The sequence below is a fragment of the Arvicanthis niloticus genome, chromosome 24, assembly GCF_011762505.2.
Source record: "Arvicanthis niloticus isolate mArvNil1 chromosome 24, mArvNil1.pat.X, whole genome shotgun sequence".
NCBI classification, from domain to species: domain Eukaryota; kingdom Metazoa; phylum Chordata; class Mammalia; order Rodentia; family Muridae; genus Arvicanthis; species Arvicanthis niloticus.
Window position 1 is genome coordinate 26,243,996 of NC_133432.1, and position 27,714 is coordinate 26,271,709.

Consider the following 27,714-nt stretch of genomic DNA (forward strand, 5'->3'; position numbering starts at 1 on the left):
ACAGATGTGCTAACCCCTGCAGGTTCCCCAGATTTGAGAAATAGGACTACAGAATTGGTGGTTGTGGGACTTTGTGTTAACCCCCCATTAAAAATAAAGTAAAATAAAATTATGATAAATAAGTGGGGAGGGGTGTGTGGCAGCAACGCACACCTTTAACTCCAGCACTCAGTCTCTCTGAGTTCAAGGCCAGCCTGGTCCATACAGTGACTTCCAGAAATATACACAGAGAAACCCTGTCTGGAAAAACAAAGTAAAAAAGTATGAAGAATAAATGAAATAGACAAATAAATGAATTTAATTTGCTTTGACTGTCAGTTTACCCCTAGGGTAAAGCTGTTGAATTGGTCTCAGGCACAAATATTTTCTCTTGACACCCAATTAATGCCTCTTTAATCTCTACTTGGCAGGAATCCCCAGCTGTTTCTAAGAATCCCTGCATCTTCCAGAATTTCTCCAGGGTCCCCTCCAGCCTGATGACCCTTAGCCTGGAGCCCTGGGCTTCCAGTGTTCAGCAGTACAGCTCTGAACACAAGGTAGAAATAGGGAGAGAGTGAAGAATTATGGCTGACCAGGCTTTGTTTGTTTAATTTGTAATTTTATTTATTTTATATATGTGGGCACACTATAGCTGTCTTCAGACACACCAGAAGAGGGCATCAGATCCCATTACAGATGGTTGTGAGCCACCATGTGGGTGCTGGGAATTGAACTCAGGACCTCTGGAAGAGCAGTCAGTGCTTTAGATAGCTGAGCCATCTCTCCAGCCCCGGACCAGGCCTTAATGTGCTAAGTCCAGGCTCTATGGCTCAGGCCTCTCATCACAGATTGAGGCCAGAAGACTGAAGTTCTGGCTTGCCAAGCCACAGAGTGAGTTCAAGGCCAGGAACAGCAACTTAAACTATCTCAAAATAGAAAAGAAGAAAGAAAGGAAGAAAGGAAGGAAGGAAGGAAGGCAGGCAGGCAGGCAGACAGACAGACAGGCTGGGGTTAAAGCTTAGAGCACCTGCCCAGAATCTGCCTGTAAGGGACTGGGGCCTGACTCCGTGGTAGAGCACTTGGCTAACATTCAGGAAGCGCTGTGTTTTCCCCAGGGAAAAGAAGGAAAACTTGAGTAGGAGCCTGGTGTGACACAGGCCTTTAATCCCAGCATAGACTTTTGATCTCTGGAGGCAGAGGTAGGCAGATCCCTTGAATCTGAGGGCAGCCTGGTTTACAGATGGAGCAAGTTCCAGGACAGCCAGGGCTACACAGAGAAAAACCCTGCCTTAACAAAACCAAAACCCACCCAACCAACCAACCAAAACAATGACAAACAAAAACCCAAAACAATGACAAAAAAACAAAAACCCAAAACAAAACAAAAAAATTAAACAAAACAACAACAAAACCCCCAACCAACCAATCAAATAAAAACCTCGACTAGGAATCACCTGGGGTATCCTTACAACTATAACCCAGGTTCTGATCGTTGGCCCAGATGAGAGTTAGGCCACAGGTCTAATAATGTGTTGATGATGGCTCCACCCGAGAGTGAGGGAAGCAGAGGGAATTCAGGTGGGAGGGTGGGCCGTGCAGTGATATAAGAACACCGGGTAGTGTCAGCCCCTTACTCTGCACCCAGCTGTATTCTAGACAGCACCATGGCGCCAAGCTACCTCCTCTTCCTTTGTCTCCTGCTGTGCGGAGGCCCGGAGCTGTGCTATCCCCAGACTCTGTGGCTTTTGCCAGATGGAACTCCCACCCCAGTAGGGTCCTCATCACCCGTGGAGGTGAAGTGTCTGGAAGCTGAGCTAGTGGTGACTGTCAGTAGAGACCTTTTTGGCACGGGGAAGCTCGTGCAGCCCGGAGACCTCACCCTTGGCTCAGAAGGCTGTCAGCCCCGTGTATCTGTGGATACTGACGTGGTCAGATTCAACGCCCAGTTGCATGAGTGTAGCAGCGGGGTACAGGTGAGGCGTGGCATCCTTCGGCTTCCTTAGGGGAACGGATGCCGGGAGGTGATCTGGTGATGGAGCTGTTGAGGGATGGGGTTGTCTTCTTTGACTGTGGTTCGGGAGTGGTTATTGAAGGAAGATGACGCCTGGGCTGGGTGAGGCGCCAGGGGATCTCGGGCTCTGCTGGAAGCTGGTGAATGGAGAACGGTTGGAAGTAGCTGTGTTCTTGGGACCACTCTGATTCATTTTTTTCCCCTTCCTGGCTTTTGTTTTTTTCAATATAAGGTTTCTCTGTGAAGCCCCTGGCTGTCCTGGAACTCAGATCCGCTTGCCTCCCTGAGTGCTAGGATTAAAGGCATAAACCACCGCAGCTAGGTACTGTTCTTAGGACTCTTGACTTCTCCTGAAGATCTGAGGTCCCTCCCCACGAACAGACTAGAAGGGTGATGGGACTCAGTGTTGGAGAGGGATGCAGAGGCTCAGGTGCTTGTCAGAGGCATTAAAAATCCCTCAAAAGAGCCGGGCGGTGGTGGCGCACGCCTTTAATCCCAGCACTTGGGAGACAGAGGCAGGCAGATTCCTGAGTTCGAGGCCAGCCTGGTCTACAGAGTGAGTTCCAGGACAGCCAGGGCTACACAGAGAAACCTACACAGAGAAACCCTGTCTCGAAAATCAAAAAAAAAAAAAAAAAAAAAAAAAAAAACCCTCAAAAAACCATGGTTAACACGTGTGCACAATTCCAGCACATGGGAAGTAGAGGCAGGAGAATTGTAGTTTAAGGATAGCCTTGGATATGTAAAAGACTACAAAACAAAAGCAATAATGACCTGGACCTAATCTCTGGTAGAGAAAATAACAGGTGCCAGGAATCGAACCTAGGGCCTTGCACGTTCAAGATAACAACTCCACCAATGAGCTAATGCGCCCTGAACTTGGCTTTTTGAGAGAGGGTCTTATAGAAATAACCCCAGCCTTTGCTTCTCCTGGTGCTGGGTTTACAGGGGTGCACCACCATGCCTGGAAACCTTGAGCTAAAAGACGTATGGGGCAGAGGGTATTATGAAAGTCTTTTTATTAACATAATGACCTTAAGCATTTCAACTGGGTTGCAGACAGAGCTCAGTTGGCAGAGCGCTTGTCTAGCAGGCATAAGGCACGTGAGTTTGAGCCTCAGTATCACAAAACTCCAGTGTATGGTGACAGGTGCCTACAATCCAGCACTGGGGAGGCAGAGGCCATAGAATTAGGAGTCTGAGGTCATCCCGGATCACAGAGCGTCCTGGATCACAGGCTTAAGGAGAGCCGAAGCTACAGGAAGGCTTGTTTTATAAAAGGTTCAGCTGTAGTGGGTGGGGTGGTAGGGCCAAGCAAATGAGATGAGCCAGGTGCCCGTGAACCTTGGCTAAGCCCAACTGGATCTTGCCTAGTTCCTCACCTGATCTCACTGGCTTCCTCTCAATCACTTCCCCCCAACACCTCCCAGCCAGCTGCCTATGATTCTGCCTTTGTTGCTTAGGGTCTAGGAGTGTGCTAAAACATATGGAAAGACGAGGAGAGTGAGGCTGTGGGGGTGGGGGGCCTGATTCCTCACAGCTGTAGGGAAGTTGCCATCTATGCCAGGGTGAGTTTTCCTGGGGTGTAGCTGCTGTGGAGGTCACCCACACTTAGTGCATAAGCCCAGGAAACTCATAGGTATCCGAAGGTAGAACTTGGTGGACTCCTAACACTGGTTTCTAATTCAAGTAGTCCTCTTTTGAGAGGCTGAGGCAGGAGGATTGTTGAGTTTGAGGCCAACTTGGGCCCAACCTATTTCCCAAAACTAATAGCAGCTGTTAAACTTTTTTGTTTTGTTTGAAACCGGGTTTCTCTATGTGGCTCTGGCTATCCTGGAACTCTCTGTAGACCAGGCTGGCCTCAAACTCAGATCTGTCTGCCTCTGCCTCCCAAGTACTGAAATTAAAGATGTGTCCCCACTGCCCGGCTACTGCTCAACCTCTTAAAAGCTTTATGATTTATGTGTGTGAGTGTTTTGCTTGTAGGTATGTGCATCCTACACACTTATGGACAGTTGTGACCCACTATGTGAGGGCTGGAATTAAACTTGTTTGTTTAATTAACTTGGCATGCTCTCTGTAACCCAGCTTCTAATTTCTTTATTGGCCAGCAGAGGGCAGGTTGACCTGAGCCTTGTCTGCCTTCCTAGGCTAGATTCCCTGTACCCTCCCATGGGCCAAGCAAGCATCCACAGGGTATGTGGTTTGGATCTGGTTAACACTATACCTTTGTTTCAGGTGACGGAGGATGCCCTGGTGTACAGCACCTTCCTGCTCCATGACCCTCGCCCTGTGGGAGGCCTGTCCATCCTAAGGACTAACCGTGTGGAGGTACCCATTGAGTGCCGATACCCCAGGTCAGTGTGGGATGCACTGCTGGGTTTCTGGATTTGGATATGGCTGCCTTCAAGTAGCATGTTTGACAGCGGGACAGTGGTGGCGCACGCCTTTAATCCCAGCACTTGGGAGGCAGAAGCAGGTGGATTTCTGAGTTTGAGGCCAGCCTGGTCTACAGAGTAAATTCCAGGACAGCCAGGGCTACACAGAGAACCCCTGTCTCAGGAAAAAAAAAAAAAAAAAAAAAAAAAAAACCAAAAAGGATTTTTGCCCTAACAAGGACAATTTTTTTTTTTTTTTCAGTTGTGATGATTGTCTCATGTATGGGTAGGCAGCCTGCTGGGGGGAAAGTCTGAGGCAGGTCTGTATTAAGGAACTGATTGCTTTTTGGAGGAGGAGGAGAGAGATGAAATTGGGACAGGATTCTTTGAAGCCCAGGCTCAGATTCGGATCGTTCTGCCTTCACCTCCTAAATGCTGGGTTACAGCCTGTAGGCTAGCAGATCTTTGTTTTGGATCTTTTCACAGGGTGAACTGGAATTGTGTAGCCTAGCTGGCCTTGAACTTGGTGATATACCTCGACATCTCAAGTGCTGGGATTAAAGGTGTTCACCACTACTGCCTGGCTCAGACAACTTTTTAGGTGAACACTATATAGATGACGATCTCTTGTCACAGAGTTGAACATGTATTACAGTCTGCCCATGACTCTGCCCTAATCTTATACCTCGGCATCTCCAGCTCTGGGGCTACAGGTATGGGCCGTTATGCCCAGATTGGACATCCTCTTGGGGTTCTACACTGGGATACTTCATTGTGTCTGACCTTTTTAATGCTTGTTTTTTTGTTTTGTTTTTGAGGCTGTCTTAACTATGTAGAAAGAGCTGGCCTCATACAGTGATCCCCCTGCCTCCGCCTTTCTGGAGTGCTGGGATGATAGGTCTGTACCATAGTTATCCAGGGGTAGGGCTTTTGGTTTTGTTCACTGTTTTTTGTTGTTGTTGTTGTTGTTTTTTTTTTTTTTTGGACAGGGTTTCACTATTTATACTTTATGCTTGGTTAACCTGGCAGTTGCTGTGTAGACCAGGGTGACTTTGAACTTGTGATCCTCCTGTTTGGACCTTCTGAGTACTGGGACTACAGGCATGGTCTATGACGCACTGGGGATGAAGTGTATGCTGGGCAAGCACTCCGTCAACCATGCCCCCAGCCTGCCCTTTTTGAAATGGAGTCAGAACGGGCCATTCCTGTTTTTGCCTCGGCCTCCCGGGAGCTCTGCCACTTCCAGCTTCTGTTTGCCTTTCACCTGGGTTTAAGTTGATACAGACCGGATTTCAGCGAACTAACGGAGCTTCCACCTTCAGCCCTGTCTATCCATGCTTCGGTGTCTGTCCCCATGGCTGGAATGTCTGGTTGCTGTCAGGTGTAGGCATTCAGGGGGTTAAGGAACCGGCCCAGGCTTTGGGGACATTAGCCGGGCTACGGAGTTTATACATCTCAGATGTCTGTCACAGGGTAGGGCTATGATACTGTCCCAAAGCCCACACAAACTGCGCCAGGCTGGGTTTATAAGGAAGCAGCTGAGTTTTTCTCATAGGCAGGGCAATGTGAGCAGCCACCCAATCCGGCCAACCTGGGTTCCCTTCAGAGCCACTGTGTCCTCGGAGGAGAAACTGGCTTTCTCTCTTCGCCTGATGGAGGGTGAGTCAGAGGGCTGGAGGAGTTGGTAGGGGGAATGCAGATGCTTCTAGGCTGTTTCTAGCCCCTCTCTGTGCCCCTTCAGAAAACTGGAAAACTGAGAAATCCTCTCCCGCCTTCCACCTGGGAGAGGTAGCGCACCTCCAGGCAGAAGTCCAGACCGGAAGCCATCCGCCGTTGCAGTTGTTTGTGGACTACTGTGTGGCCACGCCTTCATCTCTGCTGGACCCGAACTCCTCTCCCTATCACTTCCTCGTGGATTCCCACGGGTGAGGCCTGGCCTGCTTTCTAGGGAGTCATTTTTATAGTCCTTTGGTTTAATTATCTTATTAGCCTATATTAACAAATGAATTGGGCGTGTTATGAGATTTTCGTATGTGTGCATTTTGGTCAGATTAACCCCCTTTATCTTTTGCTCACTCTCCAGTTGATCCTCTTTCTCTTCAAAGTTCCTTCTACTTTGTCAAAAAAAAAAAAAAAAAAAAAAAAAAAAAAAACCTTGTCTAGGTCCTTTGAGTGTTGGGAACACAAGTGTGAGCCACTATGTCTGGTGAGACTGCTAACCTTGGTTCTGAACTTGACACACTTGGAAAGAGGGAGCCTCAGCTGAAGTAACTCCTCCTGCGGGCATTTTCTGAATTACTAACTGAGGTAGGAGGAGCCAGCCTATTGGAGCAGGTAGGCCTGGGCTATGTAAGAAATGTAACCGAGAGGCTGGCTGCTCTTCTGGAGGACCGGGGTTCAATCCCCACCACTTGCTCAATCCCCAGACAGCTTATAACTGCGGTTCCAGGGGATCCAACACACATGCAGGCAAAATATCAATGCACACACACACACAAAACCTCATTTTAAAAATGTAACTTTGAGCCTCTTCCAGGGATGGTGCTTAGAGGCACTCAGGATGGGGCACTCAGGATGGTCCAGCATTTGATACAGGCTTTCCTACAATACAGCCTCTAACAAAACTAGGCTGTCTGTAAACCCTCAGCAACAGGATTGTTTACCTAAATCAGCATGTGGTGTGTGCCCCAGCAGTGGCAGAGTGTGAGGGGTTCTGGTTCCTGCTGTGAGACCCAGAGTCCTTATGAGATTGTCTAAGACAAAGAAGTGTGTCAGCAGGGCCTACAGTGGATCCATGTGTGCCAAGTGTGTCTGCGACAGGATCAAGCGGGCTTTCCTTATTGAGGAGCAGAAAATCATTGTGAAAGTGTTGAAGGCACAAGCAGAGTCTGAAAGCAAAATATGCGCCTTTTTTAAGTAATAAAAATCAAGACTTGGGGAAAAAAAATGTAACTTGAGTTAGCCTTAAGTTTCTTTCCTTCTGGCCTGTACTTCAGTTCCTGATCTAGGTACCTTGAGTTCCTACCTTGGTTTCCTACAGAGAGAAACTGCAACCTGTAAGCCAAGGGTTTCCCCACAAGTTGCTATTGGTCAGGTTTTTTTTGTTTTGTTTTTTTTGGTTGGTTGGTTTTTTCAAGACAGGGTTTGTCTGTGTAGCCTTGACTGTCTGGGAATTTACTCTGTAGACCAGGCTGGTCTCAAACTCACAGATCTGCCTGCCTCTCCTTCCCAAGTGCTGGGATTAAAGGCAGGTACTGTCACTAGCCATTAGTCAATTTTTAAATCGCAGCAACAGAAAGCAAACTAAGACACCTGGCTTCTGTCGCCTTGGGTGATGTGCTAGCCTTAGCTGCTTACTCTTCACCTCTTCCCTTCCAAGTTGCCTTGTGGATGGTCTATCTGAGAGCTTTTCGGCATTTCAAGCCCCTAGACCCCGGCCAGAGACGCTTCAGTTCACGGTGGATGTATTCCATTTCGCCAACAGCTCCAGAAATACGGTAATGACCTTTTCCCACAGCCGAGCATAAGCCTGGACCTCTAGTCTGCCTTCACGCTCCTGCTGTTTCTACACTTGCTTCCTTTAAGCAAGTGGCTTACCCTGGTAAAATGCTCAGAGAGGCCCTCACAGGTCAGGGCTTGGTGCTCCTTAACCCTGAGAGCTGGGTAAAATGGCTGGAGAGAATGCTTTAGTGGTTAAGAGTACTGGCTGCCCTATCAGAGGGCTGGACCCCACATGGTGGCTCACAGCCATCTGGAACTCCAGTTCTAAGGGATCCAATGCTCTTTTGGCTTCTTTAAGCACTAGGCAATGCATGTAGCACACAGACGTATGTGCGGGCAAAACACACAGTAATACAATTTTTAAAAAGCTAAATTGCTGGCACACATACAGTAATAATAATAATAATAATAATAATAATAATAATAATAATAATAATAGCCAAATGGCTGGCATACATACACTACTAGCTGGTCATGCATACTATCAATGTCAGCACTCCAGAGGTAGAGGTAGGTGGATCTGAGTTCCAGGCCAGCCAAGGCAACATAGTGAGACCCTGTCTCTCCCCCCAACCCCGAGCCCCCAAAACAACAAAGTCCCAAAGCTGATGGGATGGTGCAACAGTTAACAACTCCTATGGAGGACTGGTTTTAGTTCCCAGGACCCACTGTGCTTGAGCTATGAGCCAGGTCTCCAAAGCGAAAGCTAAGCCGTGCCTGGAGCTCTGTCGTCAAGCTCGTGTAGATAGACAAGGCTCTGGGCTTGATTCCCCAGCACCATAAACACGAATCGGGCCAAGAGTTAAATTTTAATTAAGCTGTTTTATTTTGCTTTTTTTTCTGAGACGGGGTCTTACATGTATCCTGGTCAGCCTGGAGTTGAACTATGTAGATTAGGCTGGCCTTGAACTTGGAGATCCATCTACCTCTCCTGAGACTAAAGGCCAGCACCACCACTGCCTGGGTTTGGTTTTGTGGTTGTGTTTTTTTTTTTTTTTTTTTTTTGAGACAGGATCTCACTTTATGGCTATGGCTGGCCTGACACTTGCATTGTAGTCCAGGCTGGCCTTGAACTCCGACCTATCTGCCTGCCCTATTTCCTGAATGCTGTGTAATCACATCTGGCTTCCTGCAAAAATCTTCAAAAAGCTGTCCACACCTCTTTAAATCAGCCAGCTCACAACTCTCTTTCAGCTCTATATCACCTGCCATCTCAAAGTCGCTCCAGCTAACCAGATCCCCGATAAGGTCAACAAAGCCTGTTCGTTCAACAAGACTTCCCAGAGGTGAGGAGACCAGGCTCTTGGTGTGTGGGCGCCCAGCGGCTACTCACTCGATTTCTCTTCCATTATACAATGGCAAACATCTTCCTGTCTTATCTAAGTTAAGCCTTTTGTCTTGCTACTCAGTTGGTCGCCAGTAGAGGGCGATGCTGACATCTGTGATTGCTGCAGCGCTGGCAACTGTAGTAATTCAAGCTCTTCACAGACCCATGGACTCTACCAGTGGTCCAAGCTAGCTTCTCGAAACCGCAGGCACGGTATGTCTCGGGCATGGGACACTTATTCCTCTTCCTCTTTAAGATATCCGCTGTCACTTCCTTCTCTTCCATTGAGATGATTGACTTAAGGAATGCCCTCTGGGTCTGTTGAATCTCAAGTGGGAGGGTGCTGAGTGTCTCTTCCCAGAGACTTGTGGGGTAGTTCTATCGATCCTTAGATAAGACACAGGATAGAAGAGAACATGTGGATGATCAGGTGATGCCTTATTCAGTCCACTGAGGCACAGCAAAGTTTGAATCCTTGGGAATTGGACTCAACTTGAGAGTTGACAGTAGCTTACATCTGTCATCTCTCTCAGTCCTGGAGAGGTTGAGACGGGCAAAACCACAGTTCAAGGACAGCCTAGGTTACATAGGGAAACCCTGTCTCAGTAAACCAGACCTGAAGGCTGGGAGAAAGGTTTAGTGGTAGAGTCCCTGCCTAGCATCCCCCAGGGAGGGGCTGGGGGCGTGGCTCAGTGGTAGAGCCCCAGCCTAGAATCCCCCAGTGAGGGGCTGGGGGCATGGCTCAGTGGTAGAGCCCCTGCCTAGAATCCCCCCCTAGAAGTCCTAAGGGGCGTAGAAGTCTGATTCCTCAGTAGAGTTCTTGCCTAACATGCTTGAGGACCTTGGTATGATTCGTCAGCACTAAGCACAAAACAAAACCTTTCTCCATGTTCTGGTCTTTCATAGTGACCGATGAAGCTGATGTCACTGTAGGGCCCCTGATATTCCTTGGAAAGGCAAATGACCAGGCTGTGGAGGGCTGGACCTCTTCTGCTCAAAGCTCTGTGGCTCTTGGGTTAGGCCTGGCCACAGTGGCATTCCTGACCCTGGCTGCTATTGTTTTTGGTGTCACCAGGAAGTGTCACACCTCCTCCCACCTTGTATCCCTTCCGCAATAAAAGAAGAAACAAGAAGAAACTCGGTTCTGAGTGTGGCTTAGTTCCTATGTCTGAGATGGGGTGGGGTGGGATTGGTGGTGGTTACATCAGGGTAGGGTGACTGGAGATCACATCCATCTCACATGGGTGCTAGTAGCATAATGCAGTAAGGACAGCTGGACCTCCTGCGAGCAGCCAGCTAGATTGGTTAGAAGCTAAACTGGATTGTATACCTATGTAGACTTGTAGATCCTGCTCTGGGCAGCTGTCAGGAGTAGCTGTATGAGGTAGCAACTCCAGGGAGATCAATATGAAGATGGGAACTGTTGAAAGACCCAGGAAGGCCCAGCCAGACTGACTTCTTAGGCTATCAAGGAAGCTTGTAACGCTGGCGCCATGACCTGCCTCCAGTGGGGTAAGGAAGGAAAGGGGACTCCTGCTCCCTTTCTTCAGGTCACCTGGTGGAAAGTTACCTGTCTAAAGCTAGGAGTGGTGGCTCATGCCTTTGATCTCAACCCTTGGGGAGGTAGAGACAGGAGGATCAGGAGTTCAGGGTCAGTTTCGGTCTTAAAGAGCAAGTTGGAGGCTTTCGTAGGCTATGGATGACCCCATTTCAGATAGAACAAATGCCTTGGCGATTAAGAACACTGTTGCTCTTGTAGACACTACGGCTGAGTTCCCAGCACCTCACAGAGGCTCTTCTTTCAGCCATCTGTAACTTCAGCTCCAGTGGATCTGATTGGCTCTCCTGACCTCCATGGGTACCAGGAGTGCACAAAATGTGCACACTTATGTGGAAGCAAAGCACTGAGGAATATATAGGTGCTGGAGAGATAGTTTCAGGGGTTAGGAGCACTTGCTCCTCTTCCAGAGGACCCAATTTCAGATCCTAGCAGCCACACCCATTGGCTCACAGTATATGCCGGGATCCACTTGTACCTCCAGCTCCACATGAGTTGATGCCCTCCTCTGGCCTCCATGGCACCTGCATGTGGGCGGCCCATATGTAGAGATATACACATACACATAAATTAAAACCTTAACTATATAGATAACAAGCCCAAAGCTGAAAAAAATATTGTCCCAATTGGGTTGTCAAAATAATTGTAGTTCTGGGCGGTCACCAAGGTGTGTGGGGCAGGATTTCTAGGGGTTTATGGTTGTGGGTTCTGAGGAGTCTCTGGTGGTTGGAGGCCTCAGGGAAGGGTGGCTGGGATTTCCTTTGGTCTCATTACAAGCTGCCTCAGTGTATTTTTATTCCTAAGTCCATTCACTCCCATCTCCAGTGGGAAGATATTACTTCCCTCCTGCAGGGTTTGAAACCCCCCACTTAGTGGGCCGAATACCACTCTGCCTAGTTATTTGAGTCAGGGTTTCTAATATGTAACTTTTGTTGTTCTGGAACTCCTTCTGTAGATCAGCCTGGACTCGAACTGGGATCTGCCTGCCTCTGCCTTATGAGTGCTGGGATTTAAGATAATGCACTACCACCCAGCACACAGCCTTTCTTTTTGTGAGACTGGACAGAATACAGGGCTAGGGCTGGAGAGATGGCTCAGCAGTTAGGAGCTCTGACTGCTCTTCCAGAGGTCATGAGTTCAATTCCCAGCAACCACATGATGGCTCACAACCATCTGTAATGGGATCCGATGGCCTCTTATGTGTCTGAAGATGGCTACAGTGTGCTCATATAAATAAATCTTTAAAAAAAAAGAATCCAGGGCTAAGCAAGCACTGCACCACTGAGCTACACTTCCACTCCCCTTTCCTTTGTTTGAGATAACATCTCTTGTAGCACAACCAAACTTGGGCTTGGCATAACCAAGGACAACCTTGAGTTTCCTGGTCCATTTGCTTCTGTTCCCAAGAGCTAGGCCAAGTGCTTCCTAGCCTGCTCCAGGCATGCACCGCTAGACTCAGCAGCTGCTCAGCCTTTCTAACAACTTGATGTGACACTCAGGGCTTTCATGGGCCAAAGGAACATTTGCCTGCTATGCACAGTTGTTAGGTACAGACCTTTGGAAACCAGAAGATGCTGGAATATAGCACCTGAAGGCAAGTGCATGACTCGGCTTGGGCTGGAGCTGTAGTAAGGAGCAGAATGCTTGCCTAGCATGCCCAAGACTGATTTCTCTGACTTTTTGAGAGGAAGTCTCCCGAAACCAAGACTAGCCTTAAATTCCTGAGTTCCTCTGACCCCCACCTCTATCTCCTAAGTGCTAGTATTATAAACCTGTGTTAACCAATGAGCAAGATTGACTCTTGGTCTACTGAGGAGGGGAAGGCCTTGATACGCCAGTGTTGTCTGGAAATGTGACTGGTAGCAAAGCCTTGGAGAGGTGTCAAAGACAGACTAGATCAGGCTGGGGAGATGGCTCAGCAGGCAAAGGTACTTGCTGGCAGATCTGAGTTCAAGGCCAGCCTGGTCTACAGAGTGAGTTCCAGGGCAGCTAGGGCTACCTAAAGAAACCTTGTCTTGAAGAAACAAACAATAGCAACAACAAATGTATTTTGGGGTGGGGCAGTGTTTTTGGAGGTACTTGCTGTGAAGTATGGAGACCTGAGTTAGGCCCCAATGACCCACATCATGGAGAATTGACTGCTCCAAGTTACTCTAACGTCTGACCTCTATGTGACTCCCATAGAAAAATATGTTGGAAAATATTTTGAAAAACATTTTAAGATTTTGTGTGTTTGGGTATTTTGCTTTGTATGCCTGTGTACCATGTGTATGCAGTGCTGGAAGAGGGTGTGGTTATGAGCCACCTTGTGGATGCTGGAAAGCAAGCCTAGGTCCTCAGCAAGAACAGCCTGTTGAAGCCAGAACTGGGCATTGCATCTCCTGAAGCTGGAGTCCCAGGTGGATGTGAGCTGCCCCATGTGGGTTCTGGGAGCCAAACTTGGGTCTTTCAGAAGAGCAGGACAGCTCTTAACTGCTGAGCCCCAATAGGCACTGTTCTGTGAGTGTGACTCCCGGGGACATGCTGGGGAGCATTTCTTTAATGAAACTCCATCTGTTCCTTGTCCTCAAGTTTCAGAGAACATGTCTTTCATTCAACTTTTTCATTTCCTCTTAACAAAGAGGAAGTAGCTGTGTCTGGGGTACAGAGGAAGTTTGACAAGAATTTGAGCTGCAGGTGGGGCCTGCTGCTCTTCAGCTGGCAAGATGTCCCATCCCCAGCATTTGAGAGGCAGAGGCAAGTGGATCTTTGAATTTCAGGCCAGCCTGGTGTACAGAGTGAGTTCAGGACAGCCAGAGCCACACAGAGAAACCGTATCCCAGAAAAACAAAGACCAAAAGGAAAACAGAGCATTATGGGTACACGGGAGAGGGTGGTGTCTTTTCGTCACTGTGTGATCTCCCTTGACTGATGAGGAAGGTAGATTATGCTCACTTAGAGCCTGGCAGTGCGTTCCCAAGAGAGACACATCAAAGGTGGCAAGGGAGTAATTAACCTGTCATTACTCAGAGATGAAATGTGCAACCTGGGTTAGCGTGATGGCTCAGTGCTTGAGGACCAGAGTTCAATCCCTAGTTCCCATATGGTGGAAGGAAAGAACAGATTTGTGCAAGTTGTCTCACCTCCACACGTGTGCACACACACAGAAAGGTCCTTTGTTTTGTCCTGTTTTGATACAGGGTTTCTCTGCATAGCCCTGACTGCCCTGGAACTCACTCTATAGACCAGGCTGGCCTCGAACTCAGATCTGCCCTCCTCTGCCTCTCAAGTGCTGGGTCTAAAGGCATGCACCACCACTGCCCAGCTTTATTTATTTTCGAGACAGGGTTTCTCTGTGTAGCCCTGGCTGTCCTGGAACTCACTCTGTAGACCAGGCTGGCCTTGAACTCAGAAATCCACCTGCCTCTGCCTCCTAAATGCTGGGATTAAAGGCGTGCGCCACCACTGCCTGGCGCAGCTTTATTTTTTAATGACATAATTATTTTATGTTTCTATTCCATCCCTCTTGTAACTTAATTTGTACTGCTCAGAAATATACCTCACCACTCTTGTTTACTAAGAAAATTTCTTTAACACTTTTTTGTTGCTGTTTTTTGAGACAGGGTTTCTCTGTGTAAGCCTGGCTGTTCTGGAACTCACTCTGTAGACCAGGCTGGCCTCAAACTCAGAAATCCATCTGCCTCAGCCTCCCAAGTGCTGAGGTTAAAATTGTGTGCTACCACTGCCTGGCTCTTTAACACTTTTAAAAGATCTTTTTATGTGTGCAAGTGTCTTGCCTGCATGTGTGTCTGTGCACCATTTTCTCATAGTGCCTGAAAAGGCCAGGGGAAGGTGGCTTTGGAACTGGAGTTACAGATGGTTGTGAGCTGTCATGTGGGTACTGGGAACTGAACTCAAGTCCTCTACAAAGTAGCCAAGCACTGTTAGCCACTGAGCTGTCTCTCTCCAGTCTCTAAAATTCATTTAACTCCCCCTTGCACACACACCCCCCCCCGCCCCAGCTAGAGTCTCTCTGTGTAGCCCTCGATGTCCTGGAACTTACTTTTATAGACCAGGCTGTCCTTGAACTCCGAGATCCACTACTTCTGAGTAGGCAGGAAGGTCAGGGGTTCAAACCCACTTTTAGCTACACAGGGAGTTTGAGGTGAGCATGGGCTCTTCTGACCTCAAAAGGGCCTAGGAAGGATACTGGCCAGCAGCTGGAGGTTATCGTGACATGTGTTGCCCAAACCTCCTTTGTCTCTAGTGTCGCTGGCAGCTTCCTACATTTGACTTTGTCCCAGAGGCCTCAAGTACAGCCTACAGAAACGCTTCAAGGATGGGCTGAAAACTTTGCCCCTGTGCTTCACGGAAGCTGAGGGGAAAGGGAAGGTGCATGAAAATTAGTCATTAAAAGATGGGAGATTGTCATATAGAAGGTGAAAATGTCAAAAATCTTGTTTAAGCCTCAAAATCATATGCATATAAGTAACATTAGACTGAATAGGTTGTATAACTATATACATATATATATGCAAATATGTAAATATAATAGAATGCATATGATATATATATATATATATATATATATATATATAATCTAAATTATAAAGAGGCCATGGATTTGAAGAGAGAAAGAGAAGAAGGTACTTGGGAGGATAGGAAGGAAGGAAGGAAGAAAGGCAGGGGAATAAAGAGTAAACAATTTTTAAAAAAAAATCTTGTTTAATTCATTTGTTTAGATATTAGAAAAATGGGCTAGAGGTGTGGCCCAGAGGTATCATCAAAGCCGTGAAAAGCCGATCCATGGCGCAGAAAACAACTGCATTCTTACTGAAAAGAATGTAAAGACGGGGTGGGGTGTTTTCTCCACTTTTTAAGGATATTTGGCTGGGATGTGAATTCAGTTGACTTAAGGCAAATTTAGAAGAACGCAGTTTTAATTCTGTGCTTATGCACACAATTTAAATTATGAGGCTAGAGGGGTGAAACAAACTGGTTACACAGTGAGGTCGGGGCCAGCCTGGTTCCATAGGGAATGGTTGTCTCAAAAAAAAAAAAAAAAAAAAAAAAAAAAAAAGTGACTAGTTAACACTTAAACTTTAGAGGTGAATTAAGTGTGAACACGAGACCATCAAAATGGCTTGATCAGCAGATGGAGACACTTGCCACAGGCTCATGCCTTAGGTTTGATCCCAGGACTCATTGTGGTGGCAGGAGAGAACTGAAGGACATATTCTCCGTCATCTATATACATGCTGTGGCATGACCCATCTTTGCACAAGGAAATAAAAAATATGAATCTGTGAGTTCATACTTGCAAAATGGAAATCGGCAGACAGGAGTTCATTCAATGCTTTGGAGGGCTGGGGCTTCGAATATGACATGAGTTAGAGCTCTGCTTAGCATGCTGGATGCCCTGGGTCTCCCTGTTCCCTATGCACCCCTCCCCACTACTGCATAAAGCTGGGACCAACAGTTCACACCTGCAATCCCAGGGCTCAGAAGGTAGAGACAGGAAGATTAGTATTCGTAGGCCGTCTCTGAAGCCAGGCTATATAACACCCTGTCTCCACAATAAACAAAACTCCTCCAACCTCCACTAATAGGGACTTATGTAGAGCTTTTGGGGACATACATGTTTTCCTTGGGGCTGTGAAGTTAAGGATCTTTCTGGCTTTATAGGTTATATGTGGGTCCTGGGTGGCTACCATCAGCACCAGGAAATGCCAGGTGCCATCCATTCATCAGAAATAATGAGCAAAGCAGCTGTGTCTTATCAGACTGTCCCTCTGGAGTGTCAGATGGAGACCAATTAGCAGAGGCAGGAAGCAACACAGTTCTGCCTTTCCAAGCAAAACAGTAGCAAGCACTCTCTCTCCTCAGTGATGGTGCTGAGGGCAGGCCTCCTCCACTTCTCTGGCTGCTGGGTGAGCTGGGAGCAGGCTCTGTCACGTGAAGTGGAATTTCAAGGACTTCTTTTGCAAATCCAGGGTCTCCTGCCTACTTGCTAGATAAGTGCTCGACCAGTGAGCCATGCCATCATAAGCCAAGGCTTAACATTTTAAAATAGATTATTTTAAAATTTAAAATCTATGTTTCTTAAGTCCGTGCTTGTAAGCTCAGCAATTAGGAAGCAAAGGCAGGAGGCTCAGGAGTTTGAGGGCAGCCTAGACTACATAACAAATTCAAAGCCACACTTAGGCATATGAGATCCTGAACCCTCTCCACCCCTAAAAGGTGAATCTTACAGCTGGGGATTCTTAGTAGTAAGACACTTGCCTAATGTGCTTGCATTAACTTTGATCCTCAACACCACAAAAAGAAAAATCACGGGTTGGCAATATGGCTCAGAGGGTAAAGGCATTTGTTGACAAGCCTGACACCTTGAGTTCGATCTGTGGAACCCATGGGAAGGTGGACGCGGAAGACGGACTCCTAGAGTTGTTCTTTGACCCTTGTAAGTACACCCACCTCCAGAATATATACATATAATAAAAAGATATAAAAATTATTTTAAAAAATCAAATGCATCACTAATTAATAAAGGAGTAAGTCAGTAGGGGAAAGAGAAGGAAGGGTGGGTACATTTACATATGCTGGTGCGCTTTGGTTCAGCCCACTCAGCATCACCAGAACTACATTTCCCAGAAGGCGCCGCGTGAGAGGGACATGCGCAGCGCGGCGCTTGGAGGCTGCGACGCCGAGTTTCACTCCGGCTGCCTCCCGCTCGGAGTCGGAGATATACTCGGGGGTTTTTCCGAGGCCGAGCCGGAGCTGAGCCCGGAGGGCGGCGGTCCTCTCAACCTGTTCCTTCTGCTTCCCTCAGACTCGGTGAGCGGGACGGGCGGGCCACCTGCTGGCGCTCAGGCTGGGGTCCCGAAGGTGGGTGGGTGGGTGGGTTGAGGAGAGGGGGCTATTGAGCCAAGCTGAGACCGGAAGGGGGCGGTCGTGCGAGGAGGGAGGGCCGTGCCGGCGGGATGGGTGAGTCCTGGGGTCGTTGGGAGCCCTTGGGCACCTGGGTACTAGGGTCCTGGAGGCAGGAAGTCGCTGTTGGGACTCTCTGAGCGTTAGGGATAGGGCTGGGTGTGGTAAGAGCCCTATTTTTGCAGAGACGGGGGTCGCATCCCTGGCAGTTTGAGTCCTACAGGACCTGGAAGAGCAGTGAGGCTATTGCTACCCTGGTTCCCTGAGGGAACAGTTTCAGTCCTAGATCGTGTGTGTGTGTGTGTAACACGCTACATCCAGAGCGTGTGTGTGTGTGTGTGTGTGTGTGTGTGTGTGTAACACGCTACATCCAGGCGATAGGGATCCACCACTGTCTGAGAGTTGGACTTTGGAGGCGTTTGCCTTTCCATTCTCAGTCTGTGTCAAACTGGGTCCCAGGGGCACTTTGGGGTGTCTCTGTTTTGAAGCTCCGCTTTTCATCCTATCCCTCAGATGGCGTTGCCCGCGTTAGCTTTGCCTCCACTGTGGCGTAAATACGAAATGTGTACACAGGCGAGACCTTTAAGGAACTCTGTTTCTCCATGCTGTCTTAGCCCCTTGAAAGTGCTAGAGAGCCCGGCGATGTGTTGCAGGCTTATAATCCCAGCATTTGGGAGACTAGGGCTTGAGGGTTGTTAAAGCTTGCCAGTGCTGCGTAGTAAGACACTACGACCCCTCACAACCCCCCAAAAAGTGTTAGCCAGGTGTGGTGATTTATGCCTGAAATTTCAGCACTTGTGAGGCAGAAGATTGAGATTCAGGAGTTCCAGTCCAGCCCTCGGCTATATACTGTGGACCCTGCTCAAAAACAAAAAGTAACAGATCTGTCATGTAGATTTTCCAGTAGCCAAAAAAAAAAAAAAAAAAAATCAAGGTTGACTTTAGCCGCTCAGGTATCTAGTCTCTTTGTTTATTTACTGTGTGACTTTGGTCAAATTTTTATCCTCTCTGGTGTATTGATTTCCTTCATGGACCGTCCTGTGGGACTGGTTTCTGAAGTCCTCATACGGGCTTTTCTGAGAAAGGGTTCAGTTGAGTGGGCTGAGAAAGACTGTCCTTACCTTCTGCTCCCTGCCCAGGCTGTTGGGAAATAAGCCTGGTAATTTCCAGTCGCCAGCCACAGCACACGGGACCCAACATCTGTGCGCTCATTTTTTTTTCTTGCCGTTTCTTCATTGAAGACTTAATCATCTTTTTGGCAACGGTACCTCGGAGTTGGTGTGGCTGAGCCAGCAAGCCCTCAGATTTGCCCGGTTCTTGTTTGCTGTTCATATCAAGATGGGAGCTCAGACAAGTTATTGCTTCTGAGGATCTATCTGGTGCCTCCACCAAGAAGGGACAGTTTGGTGCCAGCCCTTCAGTGAAGAGGAGGTGAGAGCCGTGGGGAAATTAACCTTGCTGCTTTTGAAATCTGGTTTTCAAAGGAGAAGGTGGGTGTGGGCAGTGATGGGAGATGGCTCAGTCCACTCAGTGTTTGTCTGGCAAGCAGGAAGGTCCAGATTCGCTCTCTAGAACCAAGGTAAAAAAAACCTGGCATGGTGGTATGGACCTGTGGTTTTATGCTAGGGAGGAGACAGGTGAACCCCTGGGGTGTTCTAGGCAGTCAGCCATCTATTTGGTGGGTGAACAAAGGTTGATGGAACCTGAGGAACTGTAACCCAGGCTGTCTGCTGTCCTCAAGGAGCTCCCCCACCCCGCATCTGTGCACACGCACATGTTTTTATACAGACACATACATAATGAAGCAGGCCGCACGGATGGTGGGATTCTGGGGTTCCAGGAGTGAAATGAGGCCTGGGAGTTGATTGTTGATTGCAAGCTGTTGCAGATAAATTCAGCTGGCTCCTTGCCGGCACTGCTTCTGCCTAGCCAGTCTTAGACATGCTTTATGGGCTGGAAACAGCTTTGGTAAAGTGCTTAGCCCGCACACAAGACCTGGGTTCAAGCCCCAGCACTTCCAAACACTCATTTTATTTTTTTAATTATTACTTAAAATACAAAACATTTATTTGTGTGCGTGCAGAGGTCACAGGGCAGTTTGCAGGAGTCACTTCTCTCCACTAGGTGAGTTCTGGAGATCTGAGTCAGGTGATCAGGATTGTCATTAAGTGCCTTTACCTGCTGAGCCATCTGACTGGCCCCTCAAATTTTTTTTTTTTTTTTTTTTTTTTAAAGAAATAACACTTTATCCCTTGCTGCAGAAACCCGATTACCTGAGTTCTATCCCCAGATCCCATGGTAGGAGAGACTAGATTCTTGAAAGCCATCTCCCCAACTTCTACACCCCTCCATTTCAAACACAAGCCTATACTCACACAATAATAATAAATTAAAAAGGAAATAGGCCTAACAAGATGATAGATGCCTGCCATCCCATACTCAGGTGACTTAGGCAGAACTGCAAGTTTGAGGTTAGCCTGGGCTATGTAGCCAGTTCACCCTTACAAGGTTTTGTAAGTTGTAATCCCAGTATTCAATAAACTGAGGCAAGAGGATCATGAGTTTGGGGCCATCCTGGGATATGTACTGAATCCCAACCCAGCCTGGGCTACACAGAGAGCTATTATCTCAAAACTAAAAAAAAAAACAAAAAACAAAAAAAACAACAACAAAAAAACAACCAACAAACCCATGCTTTATAGGCTAGAGAAACGGGTCACTATTACTGCATTGGAACCAGAAATATTCATTTCTTTTGAGCAAACATCTGCTGGGTGCCAGACAGGATCTCCTGTTTTTGGCCACTCCTTGGGTAGAAAGACATATGCACCAGGTAGTGACACGGTGTCACGGTATGTGTAGAGAGCTGAGGTAAGTCAGGAGGTAAACCCCTCTCCAGGAGGAGGTAGGTAGGCAGGGTCAGAAGGGCTTCTGGAAGTCATGGCCAAGGCCAGCTGGAAAGTAAGACTATGGGACTGTAAAGTAAGACAAACTGGAAATTCAGATGAGCAGGAGAAAGCGGGAAGGAGTGTCAGCATTTGCATAGTCAGGAAGCTGCTAGGGGGAGGGCCCGGCTGCTGTAAATGTAGCCATATTGGCTAGAACAACTGGAGTGACTGTGGAGAAGCTGGGAATGTGGGCACAAGGCAGATAGAGCCGGATCTGAGGGCCTTGCGTTGTCACCCAAAGATGTGCATACACTGAGCCAGGTCTCCAGTGTGCTCGTGGTTCTGTACAGCCTTTAAGGGGTCTAAGGGTAGAGAGAAGCTTCAGTGGTTAAGAACACTTCCTGGTCTTGCACATGACCCTAATTCAGTTCCAAGAACCCGTGTCAGGCAGCTCACAGCCATCTATAACTCCAGCAACAGGGGATGCAGTGCCCCCTCCGTTGTCACCCTTCTGAATATATATGGCATACAAACATACAGTAGTAAATCTCTATGTGTATCTGTTAACATGCATATTTGTATATGTTTAAACAGGTCATTCGCTTTGGGGGCTTCGCTCATGAGCAGGTTAACGCTGATCGTGTGTGTGCTGTGGGTTGTCTCCCTAAGTGTGTGCCAACCTAACTGTTTTAGAGACCGGGAATATAGCTTGGTTGGTAGAGTGTTTGCATACCTTGCTCAAAGCCCTAGGTTCTGTCCCCAGCACTGCATAGGTATGTTGCTTCAGGCCTGTGGTCCTAGCATGCAGGAGGAAGCAGGAGGAAGGTCAGAGTCATCCTTAGGTACCTGATGAGTTCACGGCCAGCTTGGAGTATCTGAGACCTTGTCTCAAAAGTGAATAAGTTAAAAAACAAATAAACCGGGCTGGAGAGATGGCTCAGCAGTTAAGAGCACTGGCTGCTCTTCCAGAGGTCCTGAGTTCAATTCCCAGCAGCCACATGGTGGCTCACAACCATCTGCAATGGGATCTGATGCCTTCTTCTGGTGTCTCTGAAGAGAGTGACAGTATAGTCATATATATAACATAAATAAATCTTAAAAAACAAAACAAAAAACAAAACAAAGCAAAGAGTTTCTTTTAGCTTTACAAAAATTATTATTATTATGTGTTTATATTTTTGACAGAGGGTTTCTGTGTAGCCCTGGTTGTCCTGGAACTCACTCTGTAGATGTAGACCAGGCTGGCTTCAAACTCAGATCCTCCTGCCTCTGCCTCCTGAGTGCTAGGATTAAAGGCCCACACTACCACTTTCTTTTAATTTGTAAGTTTACTCAGCACCACAAAGCTACACCAAAGCTCTGGGGACTGGAAGGATTTTAGCAGAATTCTGTGAAGGATAGATAACTGTAGAAATCAAGAATGTGTTTTCTCTCTGTTGGGCACATCAAAGCATGGTGTTTAAATTGGGCTCAGATGTAACTTAGTGGCCTGCCAGTGAGGGGTTTGGGCATGGACCAGTTTATTAGAGCCTTGCCTAGCACAGTCAGGATCTGGGTTCCATCCCTAGCACCAAAAGAAATAATCTTTTTTAAAATTTATTTGTCTATTTTGTGTATGTGAGTACACCGTCACTGTCCTCAGACATACCAGAAAAGGGCATCAGATCCCATTACAGATGGTTGTGAGCCACCGTGTGGTTGCTGGGAATTGAACTCAGAACCTCTGGAAGAGCAGTCAGTGCTCTTAACTACTGAGCCAGTTCTCTAGCCCCTAATGTATTAATTGAGAATGTAGGTGGAGGTTGAGGAGTTGACTCAGTGGGTAAAGTACTTAGACACAAGCTTGAGACTGAGTGTGGGACACCAAAACCCCTATAACTAGTGGGAAGGTAGAGACAGCAAGTCAGCCCCAGGGGCCTGCCAGCCAGCTTGTCCTGGTGATGTTGAGCTCCAGGTTCAGGGAGAGAGATCCTATCTCAAGAAATAAGGCGGCCAGGTTTGGAGAGATGGCTCATTGGTGAAGAAAAGGTACTTGCTGCTCTCTTAAAACTCCCACATCAGGTGGCTCACAAAAGCCTGTAACTCCTGGGGCCCATCTTGTGTCTGCCATGGATACTGGCACCCAGACACAAAATTAGTCTTTACGGAGATTACATGGTGACGAGTGCTTGTGGAAGAAAGACACTTAGTATGAACCCTTGGCTTCCACACATGCCCACACCCACTCCTGCATCGACATCCATACATAGAGTTCAGGTTGGGTGAGGAGAGTCTTTGGGGTGGAGGAGAACATGGTGGAGAGAGAACACAGATCTTCAAATTCGTTTTTGGTGGTTTATGATAGAGTCCTGCCCAGAATGGCCTGGAATTCTCTACATAGTTAAAGGCTGCATAGAGTATCAAACTTTGATTGACACTCCCACCTCTGCCTCCAGAGTGCTGGGATTTGTGCCACAATATCATGATGGCTGTGAGTGTTGCCCCAGAGAATGTGAAGCTCATTCTGCAGATTGTGAGGAGGGGAGGAAGGGACAAGATCAGATCAGAACAGACAATCGAAGGGTTCATGTTGCACTTGGATTTGAGGTGAGTCTAGCAGAGATGAGTTGGTGGGGCCAGCTGGGAGCATGTGCTTATGAATATGGGAGATGGAAGAGCCAAAACCAGATGCTGCCAGTGGATGCACGCCTGATCGCACAGGCCTGAGGCAGCTGTGGGGGGTGTGGGCAGAAGGTTCAGAGGGAGCAAGAATCTGGTTTTCTCAAGGTGGCCTGAAACACAGGGGAGCCTGGGAAATCCATGGGACAAAGGAGAATTGGAAGGGAAGCCAGCATGCTTTCAGACTGTGTGCATGTGCATGAGTGGGTGTGTGTGTTGGTGTGTGTGCATGCACACATGCATGTATGTACCTGGATATGTGGCTATGTGTTCACATGTGTAGAAGCCAGAGGTTGATAGTGTTTTCCTTAACCACTCTCACTACCTTATGTCTTTGAGCCGGGGGTTTCTTCTGGAGCGCCCTGACCCTGGCCAGTGAGCTCCAGGGATTCTCTTGTCTTTGCCTTTTTCTTGCTGGGATTATGCACCACTGTACCTGAGGGGTTTTTGTTTGTTTTGTTTTTTAACTCTTGGATTATGGAGAGTTGAGCTCAGGTCCTAATGCTTATATAGCAAGGATTTACCAGCTGAACTTTAGACAGTTTGAGAATTCTGAGGCCAGTAAGGAATGCAGCTGTGGGCTACAGAGAAAAGTCCCTCAGCCCACAGATTGGGCTTGGGTGGCACTTGGAGTTCAAAGCTGATTGAGCAGTGTCTTAGGTAATTGTTTAACAAGTAAAATCAGAGCTGGTTTAATGCACACACATTGTTCTTCATGCATGGTCTGCTTTTCAAAATTTTTATGTTTTTCTATTTTTTTGAGATGAGTTTCATGTACTCCTATAGCCCAGGCTGGCCTCCAGTTCACTTTGTAGTCAAGGATGATGAAACCCTGGTACTCCTACCTCTGCTTCCTAAGGGCTGGGATTATATGTGTGTACTGACTAGTGTGCTGGTTTTTCTCTGTGTGTGTGTGTGTGTGTGTGTGGTGTGTTTGTGGGTACACAGGAGTGGAGTCAGAGGGCAGCTTGTAAGAGCTGACTCTCCTTCAGCCAGTGGATCCTGGAGACTGAGCTCAGGCTTGGTGACAAGCACCTGTATCTGCTGAGTCACCCATTATGGTTTTTTGTTTGTTTGAGACACTTTGATGTAGTCTAAACTAACTTCAAACCCCCTATATATATTTGAAGATGACCTTAGTTTCTTTGTATTTATCTGTGTGGGGTGACACTATGTGGGTTCTGAGACTTGAACTCAGGCTGTTAGGCTTACATGAAGGCACCTCTGTCCACTGAGTCACCTTGATGTCCCAACCTTAGTGGTACATGCCTTTAATCCCAGCACTTGAGAGGCAGAGGCAGGTGGATGTCTACAAGTTAGAGGCCAGCCTGGTCTACAGAGTGAGTTCCAGGACAGTCAGGGCTACACAGAGAAACACTGTCTTAAAAAAAAAAAAAAAAAAAAAAAACAAAAAAAGTGATTTGTCTGTCTCTGTCTCTAACTGTGCCCTGTCCAGTCTTGGTCTCTTGATCCTCATGTTCCTACCTCCAAGTGCTAGAAAACTGACCTTGTTGGTTTTAATCTTTCTCTCAAGTTTCTAATTTATATTTCTACTTTTTTGAGGGGGAGTTTAAGGCAGTCTTTCTCTGTAGGCCAGGCTGTCCTTTACAGTCTTCCTACCTCCGCCTTTCAGGGGCTGGAGTAACTTACTTACAGCCCTGCACCACCAATGCCTAGTTCCATACCTGTAGGGTTTTTCCCCTATAGAGAAGTTTGTTGTTTTTATAGGCAGTGGGGATTGAACCAGGCACCTTGAATGTGCTAGGCAAATCCTCTATCACTGTGTTAGGCCCCAGCCTCTTACTAGAATGCTTCTAAGTCAGCATTCTCCCATATCCCTAGCCCCTCGCTGGGTGATTCTAGGGAAGTGCAGTATTGGGGTATACCCTCAACTTCTAATTGGATGATCCTAGGCAAATAAAATGCCCTGTCATCGACTCACATTCCCGGCCCCTTCCTAGGGAATTCTAGGCAATTGCTTACAGCTGAGCTAAGCTCCTAGCCCTTTATTGTGTGTTTCCAGGCAGGGGCTCTACTTCTGAGCCATGCACCCAGCTCCTCATTGGGGGATTCTAGGCAGGTGCAGAACTGTTGGGTCAGGCCCCTAACCTCTATTTGGATGATTCTAGGTAAGTGCTGTACCACTGAGCCACACCTCCCAGCTGATCTCTTGGGGGGAGGGGGGCGTGGGCCTTCTTAGGCAGGTGCTCTACCACCAAGCCACTTCAGCTGTTCCTATGGTCTGACTGGAATGCTGTCACTCCTGTTAGTTTACATATTGTTTTTGCCCCACGGCAGCAGATTTGTAACTAGAACACTCTAAAATACTAGCTTTTGGTGTTGGCAGGAGGTTTGCTGTCTCTCTTTATCCTGGGCAGTCTTGGGAGCTATGGTACCTTTGGGCACTTCCAGGGCCTTAGTATCTCAGGCTGGCCTCCAGCCCACAGAGCTTGCTTGCTTAGTTGGGCCCCATGTGGTTTTGAGCAGCTTGCTGCTGGGGGTTTTTTTTGGTTTTTTTTTTTTTGTTTTTCCTTTTCTTTGCTCTCTTTTGTTCTGTGCTAATTATAGAACCCGAGGCCTTGTGTATGGTAGGCAGATGCTCTACCACTAAGGTACACTTTCAGCTCTTGAGTGTTCCTGTATCCCAATCCCTTGGGGCAGAGGCAGGAAGATTAGGACTTCAAAGTCACAGTAAGTTGTACGAAGGTCACCAGGCCTGACCCCCTTCACTGCAGAACAGTAAAACAAGGAAGATTACATGTCTGCAGTCACAGGACTGTTGTAATCCCCTGGCGTCACCTGGGTGGTTTGTTTTTCTTGGAGTTCAGGGATGGGAAGGGGGTGTTGACAGGGAGTTGCTCTGATGATCAGCTCCCCCTAACCCCCACCCATCAGTGAAACCCTACAGGGATAGGAGCAGCTGTCCACAGCAGTGCTTTTGAGCAACATCGGTGGCACTGGCTTGGTTTGGTGGTGCGTCTGACCTTTTAAACGTGTTTGACATTTTAGGTGAGTGCTGTCACTGAGCTGTGTCCCTCTATCAGTGTTTCGCATGTTAAAGAGATTTTTTTTTTTTAATTGTTTTTGTTTTCTAAGACAGGGTTTTTCTGTGTAGCCCCAGCTGTCCTGGAACTCCTTCTAGACCAGAATGGTCTTGAATTCAGAGATCCAACTGCCCCTGTCTCCCAAGATTAAAGGTGTGTGCCACCAGTGTCTGGTTAAAATTTTTTTTTTTAATCTGTGTGTGTGTGTGTGTGTGTGTGTGTGTGTGTGTGTCTATGTGATTGACGGTACACGTGCCTGTGTGTGTGTATGGGAAGGCTAGCCCAGGACATTGCCTGTCTTCCTCTATATGTCTCTTCCTTCTTTAATGCCTTGAGACAGGGTCATTGACTCAACTAGAAGCTCACCTCTTCAGCTAGGCTAGTCAGCCCGCTGGCTCCCAGGATCTGTCTGTTGACTGTGTCTGCCCCAGTGCTGGGGTTACTGATGTGTACAGCCTGGCACTGCTGTTTTACTTGAGTGCTGGGGATTCAAACTTAGGTCCTCAGGGTTGCAGAACAAATGTTCTTATCCAGCTAGGCATTTCTTCAGCCTCAGATTATTTTATTTTATATTTGCTTATATTTTAATTTCTAAATAATTTTACTTGTATATGCATTGGTGTTTTACCTGCATATATGTCTGTGTGAAAGGTGTCAGTCCACTAGAACTAGAGCTACAGACAGTTGTGAGCTTCCATGTAGATGTTGGAAATTGAACCCTAGACCTCTGGAAAAACAACCAGTGCTCTTAAATACTGAGCCATCTCTCTAGCCCCTTATATTTATTTTAAAGGAAGAAACTAATACTTTCTTAGTTGAAAAAATGTGAAAAACTAGGAGTTGAGATTAGGTGTGGTTCACCGGCAGATTGTATGCTTAGCATGAGTGTCTGGGTTCCACCCTCAAAATCAATTTAAAACAATTGTTTAGTCTTGTGAGTATTTTGCCTTCATATATGTGCTTGCCCAGTGCCCACGGAGGCCAGAAAAGGACATTGGGTCCTCTGGAACTGCAGTTACAGATGTTGCGAGCAGCCGTGTGGGTGCTAGGAATTGAATTTGGGTCCTCTGAGATAGCAGCCAGTGCTCTCAACCACTCTTCAGCCCCCTCAGCACCAGTTTTTAATTTTGTGGCTTTTTGTTTTAGTTTTTTTTTTTTTTTTTTTTTTTCCCCCTCTGGTGCTGAGGTTGAACACCAGGGCAGTGTGAGGCAGTGCTGTACCACTGTAGTCTCACATCCCGAACTTAAAAAAGAATTCCATTCTTGCATACTGTATTTGTACTCCCCATGTGTTTGTGGTGTGGAGTGCACAGATGAGGTGGAGGGCGCTGGCAGCAGGCTCTTCTTCCTACCTTGTGGTCCCAGGGATCGAGCTCAGGTCATCTCACAGCCCTTATTTTTTTCTTTGTTTGTTTTACACTGGATTTTCTAATAAAGTAAAACAATGTCTTGGCTTCGTACTTG

General features: G+C 47.4%; 2 protein-coding genes across 3 annotated transcripts in view; both read left to right on the plus strand.

Annotated features, from left to right (window-relative positions):
- The first annotated feature begins 1,607 nt into the window (after positions 1 to 1,607).
- Zp3 (zona pellucida glycoprotein 3) lies at positions 1,608 to 10,336 on the plus strand. Its single transcript, XM_076922261.1, has 8 exons — positions 1,608 to 1,952; positions 4,229 to 4,347; positions 5,924 to 6,027; positions 6,110 to 6,293; positions 7,748 to 7,865; positions 9,064 to 9,155; positions 9,279 to 9,409; positions 10,103 to 10,336. The coding sequence occupies exons 1-8, from the start codon at positions 1,644 to 1,646 to the stop codon at positions 10,312 to 10,314; spliced, it is 1,269 nt and encodes a 422-aa protein (XP_076778376.1). The 5' UTR covers positions 1,608 to 1,643; the 3' UTR covers positions 10,315 to 10,336.
- Positions 10,337 to 17,396: 7,060 nt separating this feature from the next.
- The window catches only part of Dtx2 (deltex E3 ubiquitin ligase 2), a 40,419-nt gene continuing 30,101 nt past the window's right edge, over positions 17,397 to 27,714 (plus strand). Inside the window, exons 1-2 of one of the 2 annotated variants that reach the window (XM_076923212.1) lie at positions 17,397 to 17,567; positions 18,902 to 19,091. The gene's annotated coding sequence lies outside the window, so the exon portion shown is untranslated. The remainder of the gene's footprint in view (positions 17,568 to 18,901; positions 19,092 to 27,714) is intronic. The other variant, XM_076923210.1, reaches the window with a different exon arrangement.

Bases quoted from the DNA above. Each gene is read 5' to 3' on its own strand.
- Zp3 (XM_076922261.1), top strand. From the start codon at position 1,644: ATGGCGCCAAGCTACCTCCTCTTCCTTTGTCTCCTGCTGTGCGGAGGC. The intron at 1,953-4,228 runs GTGAGGCGTGGC...CCTTTGTTTCAG, and splicing joins AGTGTAGCAGCGGGGTACAG to GTGACGGAGGATGCCCTGGT. The intron at 9,410-10,102 runs GTATGTCTCGGG...GGTCTTTCATAG, and splicing joins TTCTCGAAACCGCAGGCACG to TGACCGATGAAGCTGATGTC.